The 20,768-nt window shown below is 55.5% G+C and overlaps 1 protein-coding gene across 1 annotated transcript in view; it reads left to right on the top strand.

Moving 5' to 3' along the window:
* CBS (cystathionine-beta-synthase) overlaps positions 1–8,391 on the top strand; it is a 21,330-nt gene extending 12,939 nt beyond the window's left edge. Inside the window, exons 10-16 of the mRNA XM_010834911.1 lie at positions 90–174; positions 481–586; positions 2,346–2,423; positions 2,591–2,725; positions 3,537–3,645; positions 5,610–5,694; positions 7,552–8,391. Coding sequence (XP_010833213.1) covers positions 90–174; positions 481–586; positions 2,346–2,423; positions 2,591–2,725; positions 3,537–3,645; positions 5,610–5,694; positions 7,552–7,709 — 756 coding nt within the window. The 3' untranslated portion in view covers positions 7,710–8,391. The remainder of the gene's footprint in view (positions 1–89; positions 175–480; positions 587–2,345; positions 2,424–2,590; positions 2,726–3,536; positions 3,646–5,609; positions 5,695–7,551) is intronic.
* Positions 8,392–20,768: the final 12,377 nt, after the last annotated feature.

Here is a 20,768-nt window from a genome sequence, read left to right on the forward strand (position 1 = left end):
TCATCGTTGCTCTTGAACCACTTGTCCACCACCTGACTGCTGAGTGCTGGGCGCTGCCCGGGCTGACCGTTGTCCTTGGCTTCCCGCAGGTGGTGGACAAGTGGTTCAAGAGCAACGATGAGGAGGCCTTTGCCTTCGCCCGCATGCTGATCGCTCAGGAGGGGCTGTTGTGTGGTGAGTGGATGCCGCACTCTGCCCTGCCAGCTTCCGTCCAGCGTGTGAGGGACACCCTCGCTCTGGCCGCCCGGCCACCTGCCCCGGGGCTCTGAGTTCCGTGGGAGGCTTTGGTGGTGCAGTGCTGAGCAGATGGGAGACGGAGCAGGGTGTGGACGGATAGTGAAAAGTGGGGTCCCCCAGCACCCCACACCCAGCTCATCCACCAAGGATCTCTCCAGAGCAGGTGTGGGCGTGCCCACACTTGGGTGCACATGCAGCCCCCCACCCCCCTGGCGTGTCTGACCCCTCCTGCCCTCTCGGCAGGTGGCAGCTCTGGCAGTGCCATGTCCGTGGCCGTGAAGGCCGCCCAGGAGCTGCAGGAAGGCCAGCGCTGTGTGGTGATCCTGCCGGACTCGGTGCGGAACTACATGTGAGGCCTCCGTCCTCCCCGGCCTCCAGTGCCTGCGCTGTCTCTGCTCCCGGCCATTCCCCCAGATCCTACGGCAGGGCCCAGGGAGCCTGGGGTCTGCGGCCCCGCTCCGTGTCCCTGGAGTTCACGCGTTCTCGGCCGGCTTGTCCCCAGCTTGGGTCTCCCAGATGCCTTTGGAAGTCTGTGCACGTTCATCGTGGCAGCACTTGGGGGCCTGGCGGGACTCCCCAGGGAAGGGACCCCGTGTGTTCCCTCACTCCTTCGAGCTCTCAGGGCCTCCTGTTCAGCCATGGAGGGTGAGGACGAGGACGTGGCCACCCTGAGAGCAGCTCCCCACCCCCGCCCACTGGATCCTTTGCTCACTCACAGTCTGGCCCTGAACTGGGGGGACCCAGGCTGGGGTCAGTGGCCCCCGAGGCCCCTTCGAGTCCAGTGGTTCTGAGTGTCTGTGCACCTGGAGCTCTCTGGCTCCTCTGGGCTCATGGCCCTGCCTGGGGTCACTGGCCGAAAGAGCCAAGGTTGGAGTGTGGGCCGGAGGTCACAGGGGGCTAATGCCCTCCTCCATGGATGCGTGTACCCTCTGGTGTCCTCCCTGACCCAAGAGTGACCCAAGAGTTACACACCTCGAGTGAGCTCAGCTTCCCCCAGGGGGGCCATTCCGTAACCGGGACTCCAGCTGGGGGTGAGTCACCTCTGGGCGTCCACTGCCAAGTTGCCCTGAGCCTGGCTACCCACCCACACTACACAGTGCATGAGAATGGCCATCTCCCCATGTGCTTGGCTGGCCTGCTGTGTGGGCACGCACGTGTGCCTATGTGTGCGTGAGAGAGGGTGGAGTGAGTGAGTGATCGTGTCCTCAGCATGGACGTCTGGGCTAGGGGCTGGGGGGCCTCGGCCCCCACTTTTTTGGCCCTCATCTGCCTTTTGGGGCAGGTCCCTGGCAGCCCCTGAAGCCTGGCCTGGTGTCCTCTGACCCCTGGTGGGACAGGCTCCCCCTGCCAGAAGCCCTGAGGGGCTGTGACTACACGAGATTCGGGACAGAACTGTTACTGACCGGGGTCTTGGACCCTTTGATCAGTAGAAATGGATCCGAGGCCAGACGGGAAGTTCAGGCAGGGCTTTACCGGGACTTGTGCTGCAGCAGTGGGAGCAAAAACAAATATTAATAACGGGTTCCCTGGCTTGTTCCCTGAGTGTGGGGGGTGGTGAGCTGGGTCCTGACATGCGGTGGGTCCAGGGGTCGGGCCAGAGGGTGGCCTGCCCACCGCTGGGTGGTGGTGTGTGCAGGGGGCATGAGCAAGACCCTGCCTCTGCTCCTGACACCTCGGAAGCGGTGGTCGGGTTTGGGTCATTTAGCATCTTGTCCACAGTTTGTCGCATCCGCATGTGGTTACTTCTAGTCCCTTCTCGTTTCCTGGTATCTGTTGCTGGAGGAGATGTTTGTCCAGGTGCAGGCATTGCAGCGAAGGGTCCCGAGTCCCAGGGTCCCAGCCCATCACAGAACCTTCTGCTGTGCTCTGGGCATATTCAGTTCTGGTTGGCCAGATACCCATACTGACCACCATCCCCTAGGAGGTCTTTCTGGCATCCAGCCCTCAGATCTCTTCGTGGAGCCTCCAGCCAGCCCCTTGGGGTCTCTGCTGGACTGTGGGGTCTGGGGAAGGTGGGGTCTGGGCTTACTCTGAGGCCCTCTGCCCTCTTTGGGGGCAGGGGTGGTGTTGAGACCCTCCGCCCAGCCCTGTGGCTTCTGATGCTGTAGGTCCAAGTTCCTGAGCGACAAGTGGATGCTGCAAAAGGGCTTCATGAAGGAGGAGGAGATCTCGGTGAAGAGGCCATGGTGAGGACACCTCTGGGCAGAGACCACATGTGCGGGGCTCAGGACTCGCGTGCCAGGTCCCCAGCGGCACATGTGCAGTCCCTCACCTGGCTGGACGCCCCCCTCGGGCTCCCTGTTCTCACTCGTCTCTCGGTTCACGGACTCCCTGGCCTGCCCTCTTCCCTCAGGTGGTGGCACCTCCAGGTTCAGGAGCTGAGCCTCTCGGCCCCGCTGACCGTGCTGCCCACCGTCACCTGTGAGCACACCATCGAGATCCTCCGGGAGAAGGGCTTCGACCAGGCGCCCGTGGTGGATGAGTCGGGGTCAGTCTCAGCCTCCGTCCAGTGCTCTGCCCTACCGGCCCTGCCTGTGTGCCCCTCTGCTCCGTGCCTGCACTGCTGGGCAGGGTGGCCCAGCCGACCCCACAGCTGGCCGGCTGACCTCGGTCACTTTTCATCCAGATGCTCAGAGCGTTGGACGGCTGGTCCCTGAGCCCTGGCCGGGGTGGGGCCTGGTCGTATTAACCCTTCCCACCCCCCGCACCCAGTGTGTGCACAGGAGCATGTGCCTCCCTGGAAGACCATGGCAGACGTGCGGTGGTGACGGGCCTCCATCAGGACTATTCCAGGTCTAACACCAAAAGGCCCACATCCCAGGACCCTGGCCAGTTGGTGACCCTTGACACTTGTCAGAATGGAAATGCCCAAAGGACTCACCCACTGGTTTGCTCTCTGCCCGCACCGGACAGTCAGCTCCCAGGGTGGGGCATCGGGTCACTGCTGTGCCACACAGAGACCCCGGGCAGACAGTGTTAGTGTGTTAGACGCTCAGTCGTGTCCAGCTCTTTGCATCCCCATGGACTGCAGCCCGCCAGGCTTCTCTGTCCATGGGATTCTCCAGGCAAGAACACTGGAGTGGGTTGTCATTTCCTTCTCCAGGGGATCTTCCTGACCCAAGGATCGAACCTGGGTCTCTCACATTGCAGGCGGATTCTTTATCCTCTGAGCCACCAGACCAGATAGTGGTTGATTCCAAGAGGAGTTTGGGTTTGGCCGTAAGGGCGGCTGTGCTGAATTCTGCCATATGGTAGGAGAGGCGCCAGCGCTGACCACTGCCCTGTGTCCACTTCCCCAGGGTGATCCTAGGGATGGTGACCCTGGGGAACATGCTGTCGTCCCTGCTCGCAGGGAAGGTTCAGCCATCGGACCAGGTTTGCAAAGTCATCTACAAGCAGTTCAAACAGGTACGTGCCCCACATGACCCAAGCAGGCAGTGCCGAGACCAGCTCTGTTCTGGAAGGCGGGGTGGGGAGTCCCTCTCTCTAGGGTGCCGGGTCCCTAATGCTTAGCTCATCAGATCCATAAATCGGAGGCTTTGCCCTGGCTTCACAAAGTGAGAAGCCCCGGGTGGGGAGAGGCCAGCATCGGCGAGGTCTCACCCATGTTTCACCGACACCCGAAGGCTTCCTCACCCCTCCCCTCCCGGCCCGCTGGTGTGCACCCTGTCCCGCAGATGGTGCACGCTCCCCAGGCTCGTGTGTGCACACAGCCCCACCGTGTGTGCCCTCCCCAGGCTCGTGTGCACACGCAGCCCCAATGTGTGTGCCCTTGTCTGGCTGCTTTGACACAGTAGTGTTTCAGGGTCCCTCGGAAGTGTGTGTGCACACTGTCCACCCTTCCGTGCCTGAGTCCAGTTCTGTTGTGTCTCTGGCCTTTCCTGTGGATTCTTCGGTGTGTGTATGGCCCTCCCATCCCTCAGGGAAGAGCCGAGCCTCTAAGTCCCCCTCCCTTAGTGTCCCAGGCTGGCCTGCAGCCACACCCTTCCTCCAGGGGGTAGCTGAGTCCCGGTCCCTTGGGCTTGAGTGCCACCCAGATCCTCGGGGGTCTCAATGCCTTGCCACTGAGGTGCTGGGGGGGTGCAGGCAGACTCAGGAGGTCCTTCAGTGTGGCCCCACGCATCCCCGTCCCTGTCCAGAGAATGTCCCAAGAAGAATGCAGCACTGTGGAAACCCAGGCGGGTTCCATCTCCTGGGCACACCTTCCCTGCCCAGGGCTGCCCCTTCTCACCGCCACCACCTCGGCGGGCTGGCTGCTGTCACTGAGCAGCATGAAGAGGTCCCCGTGGAGCTCTGGCTCTCCCAGAGGGGAGGAGGAATCCTGACTCCCATGGTCTGACTACGTCCAGCATCTGACCTCATGAAGACAAGCACTGGGGAAGTTGCTCCTGCAGCCCAGCACGGCTGTGTTGGGTATCCCTCAGCATGCACGCGCACCCACGGGCAGGTGGGCCCGACCCTCCTCACACAGCTGAAGGCCCGCTGATGTATTTCCTCCCGCCCTGGAGCTCGCATCTTCTCCCAGGGAGCCTGCCTCCGTTACTGGAGTTGAACTAGAAAGCATACCCAGTGGGGTTTCCCTGGGGCTCACTGCTTTGGAGATCACCCTGGGGGTTGAGAAATGGACCCTAAGTGTGCCTCCTTCTTTCTCTTGGAAGCTCTCACCATGTGTCTGTCGAGCAGATGGAACGGAGGGCCCCATGCTCCCTTGCCCTCCCTGTGCCCTGCAGTACTATGTCTTGTCCTCACGTGGGATTCGTTCCAATGGACGTGAATACTGCGTTGTTCATAACTGAAGGCCCTAGTTCACCGAGGGTCCAGTCGTTGAGTTCTGCAGTTATGTTGTTCAGTTGCTCAGTCATGTCCGACTCTGCGACGCCATGGACTGCAGCACACCAGGCTTCCCGTCCATCACCAACTCCCGGAGCTTGCTCAACTCATGTCCATCGATGCCATCCAGCCGTCTCATCCTGTCGTCCCCTTTGCCTCCTGCCTTCAGTCTTTCCCAGGGGTCTTTTCTGATGAGTCAGTTCTTCGCATCAGGTGGCCAAAGTATTAGAGCTTCAGTTTCAGCATCAGTGCTTCCAATGAATATTCAGGCTTGATTTTCTCTAGGATTGACTGGTTTGATCTGGATTGGTGGGTTTGATCTCCTTGTTGTCCAAGGGACTCTCAAGGGTATCCTCCAGCACCACAGTTCGAAAGCATCAATTCTTCCAGTTCTCCCAGGTGTTCTTTTATGAGTGTCGAGTCCCGTTCAGTCTCTTGGGTCAGCAGGAGGCTCCAGAAAAGCCCCGTGGGGATGCCAGCCTCTCTGCCACTCCTTTCCTTGGGCTCCGGCCAGCGAGCACTGACCACAGCTTCTCTTCCAGATCTATCTGACGGACCCGCTGGGCAAGCTCTCGCACATCCTGGAGATGGACCACTTCGCCCTGGTGGTCCACGAGCAGATCCAGTGTAAGCTGGGTCCTCTGGGGCCGGGGGAGGGGGTGCTGGAGCAGGAGCTCTGTGGGATGCTGGCTGCCCAGCCCCCGACCCCTGAGCTTTCCTGCTTTGAGCTCCAGGGCATCTGGGAGCCAGAGGTACTGATCCCCGGCCTTGGATGCAGATCCCAGAGGGACCCCGCTGTGGGCCAGGCCTGGGTGCTGGCTACCAGTGAGCTAGGGAGCTTTATAATCCAGGCCTCCTTGCTGCGTCTCCAGAGGCCAGTGGTGTCCTTCAGGTTCTAGGCTACAACAAGGTTGTAGAAATCCCAAGAATTGGTGGTGGGCTCCAAGGCCCCCACCCACTTTCCCGCTGAGGGTTGGTCCAGGAGCCTGGGCGCCAACTCTAACCCCTCTCCCGTCCTTGGCTCCACAGCGCGGGACCTGGCCTTGTCGGGAGAGGTGGGGGGGCCGGCAGGTATGTACGCCCTGCCCACCCCTGGAGCTCGGAAGTGGCGCTGCGGTCAGTACCGCAGCCTCCGAGTGCAGGGGAGGGCGTCCAGCCCTGGACCCTGAGCCCGGCTGGGAGGGCCCTCCTCTGTGTTGACCATATTCTCATGTTTGAACACCCGCACACCCTGACCAGGGGTCCAGCTTCAGGGTCTGTGAGTAGTTTCCGTGGACGCAGCCCTACCTGGAAGCACTGCCATAGATGCTTTTGTGCTGTGTTGGCAGAGCTGAGTGGCCGCAACAGACACCCAACAGCCCTTTACAGGAACTTGAAAGACCTGGTGTTGGACGGTGTCCCCAGGGGGCCTGAGGCCACCCCGACTGCCCTCCCCTGAGGGCTCAGTGCTCCTCCAAAGCTGCCCCTTTGCCTAAAGCCCCCAGTCTCTTCTGGGTCCCTGTGCTTTTTTCTGAGATGCTCCAAGCTGGCACCTCCATGCTTCCCCACCCCCACCCTGTCGACCTCTGCCCTCAAGGTTGTCAGGGACAGACGGAGGTGGGAGCTGGTGGAATGGGATGCACCTTGGTCATTTCCCACCCACTGCTCAGCTCTGCCCCACCCTCCGTGGGCTTCTCCACAGCTGTCAGTCAGCATTCTCCCGAGAAAGAACTAGCAGGACATGTGCATATAGAGATTCCCTGTAAGGTATAATCGGCTTACAGGCTGGCATGCCCCAAGAAGACCTGCAGGGCGAGCGGGCAGGCCTGAGACCCCATATCCAATGTTCCCAAATCCAAAGGCAGGACTCTTTCCTCTTGCTCGTGGAGGGTCAGCTCTTCTGTTCTATTTGGGGCCTTCAACTGGTTGGACAAGGCCCACCCACACTGGGCAGGGCGATCTGTTTTACTAGGTCCATCCAGTCAAGAGTTGTTCACATCCAAAGACACCCGGAATGACGTTTGACCCAGCGTAGGGGCACTCCATGGCCCAGTTGGGTTGAAATATCGAATTAACCATCTCAGCCACCCTTTCTACCCTTGGGCTGCAGGGCAGGGGGCCCGAGTTCATTCTAAACCTAAGAGAAAGGCATGGGTTTGAGCACAGAATTGTAAGCCAGAGATGCGAGCTGGTGGTGGTGGGTGTGAGTGGGACTGGGATTTCAGGCCAAGACTCAGACCTTGGGCACCAGCTGCTCCAATGACTTTGACCCTCTGGCATCTCCCCATGGGTGTGGCTCAGAGGGGTCAGGCCCTGCTCTCTGCAGCCTCACCTGTGTGGATACTCTTGGGAGAAGAGGGCACTTGTGGTCAGACACACAGGTGCCCGTGGACATGGGGCAGCCTCAGGGCTGGCCCACCTGCCCGTGCCTGGGGATGAGCTCAGTGGCCTCAGCTCTGCGATGGGCAGAGGCCCCTCTGAACCTTTGGCCTTGTCCCTCCTCAGACCGCTGCCACGGGGAGTCCAGTAAGAGGCAGATGGTGTTCGGGGTCGTCACTGCCATCGACTTGCTGAACTTCGTGGCCACCCGGGAGCGGAACCAGAGGACGAAACCAGAAAGTGCTTTGAAGCTCGGAGGCGCGGGGGCTGAGGCCCAGCTCTGACTTCTCACTGCGAGCCTGCTTGGTTGTTCTCTTTTGCTTTTGTAAATACCAAGCAAACAGGTGATTTTTAGCCTCCTGGTGCTGGGTGTCACTCTGTCCAGACCAGTAGCAAGACTGCTTATAGCTTAGCCCGGGGCCGGCAGAGATCTTGTCGTTTCCTCGTCTTTAACACTTGTCTCCCTAAATGAATCTATTTATGGTTTATTCCATTAGATGTGTTTTTCTTTAACTTTCTTTTAAAATGTTTCAGCAAGCAAATCTATCAAAAGAGAACCCAGCCAGGCAGATAGACCCCTGAATGACCAGGGTAGGGAGACTGAAGGCGGAGGCGAGAGGGCCTCGCCAAGGAGTCCAGAGCGGGGAGCAGCAGAATGGGGCCCAGGAAGTGTGGGTCGGGGCAACAGTCCACTTGGAGCTGGGCCAGTTGGAGTGGCTGGAGTGCTTGGGGTTTTTTAATTGAGGTGAAATTCCCGTAACCTAAAATGATTGATTTTTAGATGTGTAATTCAGTAGTGTTTACCAGAGGTTGTCCAGCCACCACCTCTGTCAAATTCCAAAACCTTTCATCTGCCTCTCAAACTGTCACTCCTGTCTCCCCACTTCGCCTGGCAGTTACCACTCTGCTCTCTGTCCATGGATTTACCTGCTCTGGATATTTCATATAAAGAGAATCATACTGTGACCTCTCATGTCTGGCTTATTTTATTTTACATTATGTTTTGGGGGTTCATTCACACTGTAGCGGGAATCAGTACTTCATTCCTTTTTGTGCTTTGGTCAGTCCTATCCGACTCTTTGTGACCCCAGGGGCTGTAACCAGCCAGCCTCCTCTGTCCATGGGATTCTGCAGGCAAGAATACTGGGGTGGGTTGCCATTTCCTTCTCCAGAGGATCTTCCTGACCTTGGCATTGAACCTGGGTCTCCTGCATTGCAGGCAGACTCTTTACCATCTGAGCCACCAGGGAAAATTTCTTTTGTGTGGCTGAATGGTATTCCTTACATGGATAGACCAGTTGGTAGGTATTTGAGTTGTTTCCAATCTCGGGCTATTGTGACTAGCAGTGCGATGAACGTTCGTAGATAGGTTATTTGAACACCTCCTTTCAGTTCTTTTGGTTGTATGCCCAGGACTGGAATTGCTGGGCATGTGATCATTGTATGTTTCAGCTTTTTTTTTTTGAGGGACCACCAGATTGTGTTCTGCAGCCACACCGTTTTACATCCCACCAGCAGCGCAAAAAGACTCCAGTTGCTCCATGTCTTTGCCAACACTTTTATTTTCTGGCTTATATATATATCTATCTATTTGGCTGCACCAGGTCTCAGTTGCAGCATGCGGGATCTTTTCATTGTGGCATGCACGATCTCCAGCCTGTGGGATCCAGTTCCCCAACCAGGGATCAAACCCATGCCCCCTGTATGGGGAACATGGAATTCCAGCCACGGGACTACCAGGGAAGTCCCTGGCTTTTGGTTTTTACAGCCATGGTAGTGGGTGTGATGTGTATGTTAGTCGCCCAGTCGTGTCCGACTCTTTGCGACCCTATGGACTGTAGCCATAGTCTACAGAGGACTCTACAGGCTCCTTGGTCTGTGGAATTCTCCAGGCAAGAATCCTGGAGTGGGTTGCCATTCCCTGCTCGTGGTAACTCACCCTGGTTTTGATTTGCATTTCCTTAATGACTAACAGCGGAGAAGGCAATGGCACCCACTCCAGTACTCTTGCCTGGAAAATCCCATGGACAGAGGAGCCTGGTGGGCTGCAGTCCATGCGATCGCTAAGAGTCGGACACGACTGAGTGGCTTCACTTTCACCTTTCACTTTCATGCATTGGAGAAAGAAATGGCAACCCACTCCAGTGTTCTTGTCTGGAGAACCCCAGGGACGGGGGAGCCTGGTGGGCTGCCGTCTATGGGGTTGTGCAGAGTCGGACACAACTGAAGTGACTTAGCATAGAATAGCATAGCAATGACTAACAGATGTTGAGCATCTTTTCACGTGCTTTTTTGGTCATTTGTGTATCATCTTTGGAGGAGTGTCTGTTCAAGTCCCTTGTCCACTTCCAAGTTGGGTTGTCTTCTGTTCGGTTGTAGAAGTTCTTCACCTGTTCTGTATACCAGGCCCTTCTCAGACCTGTGAATTGCAAACACTGCCTCCCATTCTACGATGTGTCTTTTCCCCTTTCTTGATAGTGACCTTTGGTGCACAACAGGATTTTCTTGTTCTGTTTGTTTTTGGTTTATTTGGCCTCCCCCTGCGGCATGAGGGATTTCAGTTCCCTGACCAGGGATTGAACCCATGACCCCTGCATTGGAAGCCTGGAGTCTTAACCACTGGACTCCCAGGGAAGTTCCAACAGTGTTTTGTGATGAAGTCCGATTTATCTTTTTGGCTTTGGTATTATATCTGAGAACCCGCTGCCAAATCTGAGGTCGTATTTTCTTCTAAGAGTTGACCATTGTAGCTTGTACCTTTAGTTCGTTGGTCCACCTTGAATTAATTGTTGTACCTTGAGGGAGTCTGGGATCCAGCTTCCTTCTTTTGTGTGGCTTTTCTTTTGGTGAAGAAACACTCTTCCTCACTGAGGGCACAGCCTGGTGGGTGATGCCATTGTCCCTCAGGAGCTTTGTGGTGGGGGCTCACAGGTGCCCCGCTCCCCGCCCCACGCCAGCTGCCTCCCTTCCTCCCCGCATCCCTGGGGGGCTGCCTCTTGGAGCAGCATGTTTTCTGGGAAAGGCTTCCTGTTGTGGACATGGCTTTGCTCCTCAGGGAGGATCCCGGGTACAGCGGGGTGTGCCTTGTGGGAATGGCTGGTCCCTTGGTCGTCAACTACTCGTCTCCAAGACTAGAGGACCAGGTGTCCTGCAGCCTGGGGTCCCCTGGAGCCACAAGAAGGTCACACCACCATTCTCCCCAAGGCTGTTCGGGCCCAGAGACAAGCCGGCAGGTGGAGGTTTTCCCAACCAGGCCCTGGGACCACACAGAGCTGGCTGGAAATGAATTCCAACCTTGGGGGTGGCTCATGGATGATTTGACTGAGAACAGCAAAATATTTTTAAAAAGTGTTTTTCAACAGAACGGGTAGGACAAATAATGTGCCCCAGAGATGCAAGGTCCCAATCCTGGAACCCGAGGATGTTCCCGGGTGGAAGTGTTTGCAGATGCGAAGTGATTGAGGCTCGAGGTGCATGACAATCCCAGATCACCCAGACAGGCCTAAACGCCCTCACATATGGAGAAACAAGGGTCCAGCTACGATAGAAGCAAGGGGAGGTCTGAGACATGGACAGGAGGAGGACGCGGCCACACGCCAAGAACAGCGCCAGGGACCTGGGAAGCTGGGAGAGGCAGGAGGCCCCACCCCCAGTGTCTTTCCAGGGAGCACAGCCCTGTGACATCCTGACTGCTGGCTTCCTGGCTTCAGGGGGATGACAGTCTGTTGCTTTATGTCCCCATCGGTGATCCTTCGTTTCAGCAGTCCCAAGACGAGTGCAGGTTCCTGTCAGTGGAATCATCAGATGATGCTCTTGTGTTTCACTTCTTTCTCTCAGCACAATATTCTGCTGATTTTTAAGATTTATTTATGTATTTGGCTGCGTTAAGTCTTCGTTACGGCATGTAGGATCTAGGTTCCATCATGCAGGATTATTCATTGCCGCACTCAGACTCTCTACTTGCGGCGTGCAGGCTCAGCAGCTGTGGACCTAGCTGCTTAGTTGCCACTAAGTTGTGGACTTAGTAGCCCAGACTTAGTTGCTTCTCAGTATGAGAGCTTGTTAGCTCTCCCACCAGGGATCAAACCTGTGTCCCCTTCATTGCAAGGCATGTTCTTAACCACTGGACCCTCAAGAAAGTCCCTTTTTTAACAAATCAGTTCAGTTCAGTCGCTCAGTCGTATCTGACTCTTTGCAGCCCCATGGACTGCAGCATGCCAGGCCTCCCTGTCCGTCACCAACTCTCAGAGTTTATTCAAACTTATGTCCATCGAGTCAGTGATGCCATCCATCTCATCCTCTGTCGTCCCCTTCTCCTCCCGCCTTCAGTCTTTCCCAGCATCAGGGTCTTTTCCAAGAAGTCAGTTCTTCACATCAGGTGGCCAAAGTATTGGAGCTTCAGCTTCAACTTCAGCATCAGTCCTTCCAATGTATATTCAGGACTGATTTCCTTTAGGACTGACTGGTTTGATATTCTTGCAGTCCAAGGGACTCTCAAGAGTCTTCTCCAGCACCACAGTTCAAAAGCATCAATTCTTTGGCGCTCAGCTTTCTTTATAGTCCAACTCTCACATCCATACATGACTACTGGAAAAACCATAACCTTAACTAGATGGACCTTTGTTGGCAAAGTAATATCTCTGCTTTTGAATATGCTGTCTAGGTTGGTCATAACTTTCCTTCCAAGGAGTAAACGTCTTTTAATTTCATGGCTATAGTCACATCTGCAGTGATTTTGGAGCCTCCCAAAATAAAGTCTCTCACTGTTTCATTGTTCCCCTATCTATTTGCCATGAAGTGATGGGACCAGACGCCATGATCTTCTTTTTCTGAATGCTGAGTTTTTTTAAAAATAGTTAAAAAAAAATTTTTTTTTTTGGCTGTACCAGGCCTTAGTCAAAGCATGTGGGATCTAGTTTCCTGACCAGGGATTGAACCCGGGCACCCTGCATTGGGAGCGGGGAGTCTTAGCCACTGGACCACCAGGAAGGTCCCCAATATTCTGCTGATTTTAATAAAATATATCAGACATACAAAAAGGTGGAAAGAATACCTAACCCACTGAAGAGAGAAACCCTCACAGAGGGAGTTGGAGCCTGCCTGTGTCCTCTCATGGCACACGTGTGTGTCCCTAGAGTGTCACGTGTATCTTGGTACAGCCATCCTTCCCCGCTCAGCTCTGCACTTCCGAGATCGGCTGTGTGGACAGGGGCTGCACCGGCTCATCCGCATCCCTGTCGTTTTCCATCAGGCGGCTTTGCGCGCCCGCACTGATGGACTTTGTCTCCAGTACTTTGTTGTGACCCTTGGTGCTGCCACAAACTTTAAAAAAAAACAATTATATTTATTTTTGGCTGTGCTGGGTCTTCGCTGCTGTCAGGGTTCCTCTCTAGTTGTGGTGTGCAGGCCTCTCACTGTGCCGGCTCCTCCTGGTGCAGAGCACAGCCTCTACGCCTCTAGGTCACGGGCTTCAGCAGTTGCGGCTCCCGGGCTCTAGGGCTCAGGCTCAGTAGTCGCAACATGTGGACTGAGTTGCTCCATGGCATGTGGGATCTTCCCGGATCGGGATCAAATTCGTGTCTCCCACGTTGGCAGGCGGATTCTTTACCACCTGAGCCTCCAGGGAAGCCCAGACATGAACATTTCTGAACACAGAGGCTGATCCTTACAGATCACTGTTGTGAACTGGCCACTGTTCTTGGCATTTCATCTGTATTCATTCAGTTTAGGTCTCGTGACTTAACCTCTGTGCTTCTACGAGACAGAAAGAAACTCACCCCTCTGTTATGTGAGCCGCTGGTACTCTGGGTGTGGGCTGCTCACAGGGGTACTTAGGCAGGAGGAGGGGGCAGCTCCGGAGGAAGGGGGCCAAGGCTGGGGTTGGGCAGCAGGTTCCTTCTGGAGGCTGGGGGAGGGTCTGTCCCAGGCTGTCCTAGCTTCTGGAGGTCTGCTGGCAATTCTTGAGGTTTCTTGGGGTGTAGAAGCATCACTTTGACCTCTGCCTCCATCTTCACAGTGTCCTCTCTCCGTATGTGTCTCCTTCCATGTCACCGTATTTTATAAGGAGCCAGGTCATTGTGTTAGGGCTAATCTAATGACCTCATCTTAATTAACTGCATCTAGAACAGCCTTCGGAGAAGGCAATGGCACCCCACTCCAGTACTCTTGCCTGGAAAATCCCATGGACAGAGGAGCCTGGTAGGCTGCAGTCCTGGAGTCGCTAAGGGTCGGACACGACTGATCGACTTCACTTTCACTTTTCACTTTCATGCATTGGAGAAGGAAATGGCAACCCACTCCAGTGTTCTTGCCTGGAGAATCCCAGGGACGGCAGAGCCTGGTGGGCTGCTGTCTACGGGGTCACACGGAGTTGGACACGACTGAAGCGACTTAGCAGCAGCAGCAGAACAACCTTATTCCAGATAAGGTTACATTCTGAGGTGCTGGGTTAGGACTTCAGTGTGGATTTGGAGGGGAATCAGTCAGCCCCTGACACAGCCTCCCAGTGTTGGGACAGCTCCACCCTGACGAGCACTGCGTCCTACAGAAAGCAGAGTCAGGACCCAATTCAGGCTGGGTTGGAATTCTGACTGCAGGGTCCTTGGGCAGGTTGCCCTGATTTCCAGTCTACAAGAAGGAGATGAGATCAACACTCCAGGTATGGAATCAAGTCAAATGCGATCAGGCCCCCCCACTGTCTGGTAAGTCTCAGCATGGTATTAACACCACCCCTCTCTCTTGACCCTCTTCCCTGTCTCCCCCTCCTCTGGGCTCTGCCTCATGGGACATGGCTCCGTGCTCACATGCACTTATTTCCCAGGACTTGCACACTCTTGAGACTTACATCAACCTGTTGGTGTGTGATGGGGCTGAATCCAGACTCTTCTGAGAGCAGTTCCAGAAGCTAGTTATTTGAGAACAGATTTTTAAAACTCAGTTGAGAGCCTGATCCTCCCTGTATCTATTCCTGAGACTATCTATTTCCCTCTTCCACCCATTATTGACAAATGGGACCCCAGGAACCCAGAAGGTCTCCAACCAATCAGCATGGATTAAGTTCTTTAGAAAGCATGCTTTGACATGATTACTAAGAGCAATCATTTGTGTGGAGTGTCACCTCCTACCACTGTTCCTCTGAGTGAAGGGACTCCTCAGGGGTGAAGAGCTGGCTGATGAGAGAGCTCTGTGGCTGACTGTTTGCTAGCACTGGGGAAATAGTTAAGTTTCTTTCTGCAGGACTTCTCAGAGCCTTTAGTATGCTAATGAGCATCAAGACTCTCTGTGAAAGTGAAAAAGTTAGTTGCTCGTTTATGTCCAACTCTATCCATGGACAGAGGAGCCTGGCAGGCTACAATCCATGGGATTCTCCAGGCAAGAATACTGGAGTGGGTTGCATTCCCTTCTCCAGGGGATCTTCCCGACCCAGGGATCAAACCCAGGTCTCCCACATTGTAGGCAGATTCTTTACTGTCTGAGCCACAAGGAAGCTGGTTCAAGACTCTGTATCAGCTATAATTCAGTTCTCCTGCAAGTGATGGAAACCCCAGATGACAATGGCTCCATTCAAGTTAGAGGAGTTTATTTCTTTTTCACTGAATCACAGTGCAGAGGCCAGCAGTTCCATCATCAGCCGAAACCTAACACCTTTCTAACTTGTCGCTCTTGCCTTCTCAATACAGGCTTCTACCTTGTGATCCCAGAGGGCTGCTGATGCACCAGCCATTATATGTAGGTTCCAGTGAGCAGGGAGAAGGGGATAAAGAAGGGTGCCCTCTTCCCTTTGTCACACTTCCACTTGGGGCCTATTGGTTGATCCATCTGCCAACACAACAGTGCAACTTTGGGGGAATTTGAAAAAGGCAATTCCTCTACCAGACACAGAAGGACACATAGCTTGACAAGGCCACACTGCCTTTGTGCAAACTGGAAAAATGGTGAATTAGCCCATCACTATCCTTTCTCGAGGCAGACCTGGGACACAGCCTGGTGCTGGAGACCTTCTAGGTTAAGCAGAGGGTATGTTCTCTAGGCCCACCATCTCTGCTCCAAACTCTCACACTGGGCACAGCTGGCATTAGTCAGCACGGGAGGCTGCCCTGCCCCCTGACATGAATATGGGAACACAGCCAATCTTAGCTGCAAGGGAGGCTGGGAACTGCAATCTTTATTCAGTGGCCACAGGCTCAGCTTAAAATAGGGGTGTTGTTCCAAAGAAGTCCTAAGGAAGAAAAAAGTAGGGTGCTGGTTTGAGTCTCTGCCACACCCTCACCCAAGGAACCCTTTAAAATGAAACCCCAAATGACAGACAGCTGGCTCAGGACACTGGGGTCCCAAAGGGCAAGCTGGTGGAGTACCTTGGGTCCAAATCCATGGTTGTTCCACACAGCTGATGGACCTTCCCTGCTGGGGCGGTGGACATGGGTTATGCTTGGCGGTACCCAGCAGGAAGGGGTCTTCCTGGGCTGTGGTTGCCTCATCTCATGACTCACATCCTGGGGGGAATCCAAGCCCACCTCCCAACCTCTAGACCAGAGCAGCAGTCACTCCCCCATCAACCCAGGCAGCTGGGATGCAGGCCCCAAGACACTTGGAGGAAGAGACCAGGACCAGGGCCTGGGCCACCAGGAGGGAGGGGGATGTGGAGCTTCTCCACAGGGTCTTGCTGGCAGGCAGAGGGCAGTGCTGCCCCACCCGCTGGTGGCAGCAGCATGGCTGCCTCCCCATCCCTGGTGTGACCAGCTGTGGGTGGGGGGCCAGTCTGAGCCTGCCTTCAGCTTCCTGTCTGTCAGTCAGGCCCCCAGGTGGTCCCCCTTCTGAACAAGGCCCGGGCTGTGTGGGTCACGGCAGGAGCCCTGAGGTGGCGCGTCCCCTCCACCACCACTACCAAGGATGGCTGGGTTTCCATCCTGCCCACGTTCTGCGTCACAGCTGAGTGCAGGGTGAGTTCCAGGAGAACGCACACTTCCTGGAGCCAAGCCAGTCGGAGAAGGAAGCAGCTGTCCTCCATGTCAGTCTGGGAGGGGCTGGGAGGACTCCTGCCCCTATTAACACAGAAATATCATCTTCAGCAGAAATACCTTCGCAAATATTCATCGGAAGGACTGATGCTGAAGCTGAAGTGCCAGTACTTGGGCCACCTGATGCAAAGAGCCAACCCATTGGAAGAGACCCTGATGGGAAAGATTGAAGGCAGGAAGAAAAGGGGATGACAGAGGATGAGATGGTTGGATGCCATCATCAATTCAGTGGACATGAGTTTGAGCAAACTCTGGGACATAGTGATGGACAGGGAAGCCTGGTGTGCTGCTGTCCATGGCGTCGCAAGGAGTCGGACATGACTGAGCAACTGAACAACTGTCTGCGTACTTCATTCATTAGAATACTGGTGTGGCACACGCCTCCACATGGACGCAGAGGCATGCAGGCTAACATGGTTTATCCTCCAAATTGGTCAGCATCAAGAGAAGAAGAAGCAGTGAGGGGTGCTGGGCATCCTTGCCCCCTTCCCGGGAAGTGGGCCTCTGCCAGCTCCAGACCGGGGGAAACCAAACTTGGACAATCCTGGGGAAGGTGGCCTGACAGCAAGGGCCTTAAAATGTTCCCTCCCTCCCTCCCTCACCAGGTAGCACTGAGCTCCCACCAGGGATCAGGTACTGGGGCTTCCTTGCTCGGGGGAGGAGTCATATAGGAAATAAACACCTGGAGAGGGCTAGAGACCAACAGAGGACAGATAAAAAGTACAGTGTGTACCCACGGATGAGAATTCAGACTTGAACATCCTGACACGCGGATGAACCTACAGGACGTGATGCCGAGGGAAGTAAGCTGGTCATAGAAGGATAAACATTGAATGGTCCCACTCACAGAGGCCCCTGGAGGAGTCAGCTTCCCAGAGACAGGAAGTGAGAATGGTGGGGGCCAGGGGCAGAGTCGGGGTGATGGGAAATGAAATAAACTGTGCACTCATGGTAAATGTTATGATATGTGTACTTTACCACAATTTCACAAAGAAAGGAAAATCAAGGAAAGGGTTGAAGAGCCCCAGGGGCAGAATGGCCACATATCCCAACAGACAGGCGGGACTGCCCAGCAGGTGGCAAGGGAAGAGCCCAGCAGGCCGAAGGCACAGCCGGTGCAAAGGCCCTGGGGTGGGAGAAGCTCTCCGAGTCAGGGGAGGGGCCAGGGGACCAGGTTCAGAGCTGAGTCCGAGGGTGGTCCCTCCGTGGAGGTGCTCAGCACAGTGTCTCCTGCAGGAGCATACTTTCCCTGCTCTGCGTAGCACACCCAGCCTCCATCACCATGCTGTCCAGATGGCCGGGGTGGAAGTCCCCTGCCCATCTGCCGCCTCCGTCAGATCACCAGCATCTCAGGCAGGGCAGGGCCTCCTGCGGCCTCAGCAAAGGCAGTGTTTGGCCGGGTGCGCTCTTAACAGGCTGGGGGTGAGTTACCTAGTCTGGAGGGAGAGGGGGCGGGAGGCAGAGCCACCTTGTGGCACGTCCCTTGTGGCACGTCCCTCGTGGCCTAGTCAGGCTCAAGACGGCACCGCAGGGTCAAAGGTAAGCTTCACACCCTGGATGAGGCAGGTGTCTGCTGGAGGAGCGAGGTCCCTGGCAAGACAGGTCATGGGCACCTCAGCCCTTTCGGTGCTTTTCTGGGGCCCAACACCAACATGGGGGAAGGCTAGTGGCTGGATCCAGAACCAGCATTAAAATTAATGTGACTCACTCTTCTGGGTCCATGGTGCCTGCCACGGTGGAGGAGAGGAGGCCCCGTGAGGGCACAGCACGGCAGAGCACAGGGGGAGGCCACTCAGGGGGTCCCCCCGGCAGCACCAGGCAATGGGGGTGTCCATCTGCTCACACTGCCCACGTGCAGCAGCCACCCTGCCTCAGGGCGCAGCTCCCAGTGTCTGCAGTGTCACCCGCCCATGTGTGCTGGGAGGCGGATGCTGTGCCTGGAACCACTGCAGGTGGCCTGGGCTTCCTTACACATGGTGGCTGGGACCCAAGGGCGCATGTCCTGAGAGGCAGATTTCCAGGACGACGAAGGCCACGTTTGTTCTGACCTCGGACCCCAGCGACACAACCGTTGCCTCCTGTCCTGACGTCAAGACGGCACCAGACCTCACCCGGTTCCCAGAGAGGGTGACCTGCTTGGAGGACGAAGTTCTAGAAGAGCATCAGGACCTGGAAATACCATTGTGTCCACTGGGAAACTCACCCACTGAGACCCCCCAGCTGCAAAGAGTAACATCCCAGTGCAAAGAGCCAGGATCTAACGGCTTTCAGTCACTCAACAGTAAGGGGGAGATCATCAGATAGGCCCTTCAACACTGAATAAAAATGATTTCTAGCACAGTTTTTCCCCTTCTTGATTCTCACATTTAATTCCTGGCCTCTGGTGCAAAGAGCTCGCTGTGCGTGCCGCCCACCACCCTCAATTTGGACAAGGCCCCACCTCATCTGAGACTGGCTGGTCCTCGGGACCTACTCACTCCTAATGCCCTCCCTCCTGGGCATCCTTCCTGGGTGTGTGCCTTTGGAAAGGCACAATCCTTGAAAAATAGCGTTTTCTACATTCCTCATTTACCTAAATGGGATGGTGAAATGGGTCTGGTTCTACTTCCTTTTTCTCCACTCAAACTGATCTTAAAATCTTGTTTTCAGTACATGTTTTGAGGCTCACTTCCATTTTGGATGTAGAAGCCATGAGAACACTACTCACAGCCTATCAACAAGGAAAAGTGGAGGATCTACAAGATCTTTAACTATTCTTGAACTCAGAGAGCTGAGGCTGCGAGGCGACCAGGTGACTGAATTCTGAAGAGGGACAAGCCCCTCCAAGTCAGGTGGGGGTAGGGCACAGACTCAGGAGGGGGCAGATACAAAGGAGGTAGCCCGGCCTTTGAGGACCACCCCCCACATCATCTCACAGGCGTGCAGGATGGGACTGAAGAGACCCCTCAACCCCCAGGGTGAGCCGGCATGAAACCCCACCCACCACCCCCACCCTTCCCTCCTTTGAAGCAAAAACCTTAATTTAACGGGGGAGGAAACTGGCCCCCCACCCCAGGCAACCTGGGTGAAGACTGCTGCTTCTGGGTAGAAGTGTGTAACCTTTCGGCCCCAGGCCCCCACCCCGATACACGACAGGGGCTGCGGCAGACGCATGAGAGACCAGACTGCTGGCTAGGCTGACCCTGGAGACCCAGGACACAGGACTTGCTCAAGATCAGAACATCTTCCTCCACCCAGGGTCGGGGGACGAGAGCAGAGACACTGCCCACCCCAGGGTGGGGACAGGTGCACTGGGTCAACTGAAAGCTGGAAGCGGGGCAGGAACACGGAGGGAGACCTTCTGGCAGGAGGAATCTGAAGGCCATGAAAGCCACTAAACCCCACACCCAGCTTGCCAGCTCAGCAGACGGACTCAGCCCCACACTGCGGGCCAACTGGACGGTGCGTCCACTTCCGGGGCCCAGGACTCTTGGCTTTGGTCTCTGTTGTTCTATAGAAAGCATCCGGCATTTGGTCAGGAGTCAGGAGATACAGCGAAGAGAAAACCACCCATCCTCAGAACCAGACCTGAGAGTATCTGCCTGCCACCCATTCTCCATCAACTGCACAGCTGCTCCACTCGGCAGGGACCCCAGGGTGCTTCTGTGACTCTCGCTGCCACAGATAGCACCCACGTGCATCGCCGTAGGTCCCGTGTGACCCTGTAGGAGCCTTCTGGTGAAGCCTGTAGGACCACAGAGTCCAGCTTCATCTCCTTGGGGACCGCTAGGTTCCATGACAACCGCCCCAGCAATGCTCCCACCAGCAGCAACCAGCAGTAGGGCCACCCATTAACAGCAGGGCCAGATAAACTGCCATCTCACGGGTCTCCAAGCATGTGTCTCTGATGAGGCCGAGGCCCAGAACATCTTCATGCACTTGTTGGCCGCGTGGCTTTTCTTTTCAGGGAGCTATTAAGATCCTCTGCCATTTTCTCCTGATTTCCAACAATTCTCCCTTAACCCTAAATATGAATTCCTTGCCAGCTTTAGCATTAAAAAAGAGAGAGAGGGAGAAGGCTTCCTCCCCGATGGTCGCCTGTTCATAGTCAAGGCTCTCCTCCTGATGTGGCTGCATCTCCCAGGGCCTCCACCGATGACTCACACGTGTCTCATAGGTCTTCTTCACCCTGAGTAGCTATGATCAGGAGAAGGCAATGGCACCCCACTCCAGTACTCTTGCCTGGAAAATCCCATGGGAGGAGCTTGTTAGGCTACAGTCCATGGGGTCGCTAAGAGTCGGACACAACTGAGTGGCTTCTTTCACTTTTCACTTTCATGCACTGGA

This window comes from Bison bison, unplaced genomic scaffold (assembly GCF_000754665.1).
Source record: "Bison bison bison isolate TAMUID 2011002044 unplaced genomic scaffold, Bison_UMD1.0 scf7180017864037, whole genome shotgun sequence".
NCBI classification, from domain to species: Eukaryota; Metazoa; Chordata; class Mammalia; order Artiodactyla; family Bovidae; genus Bison; species Bison bison.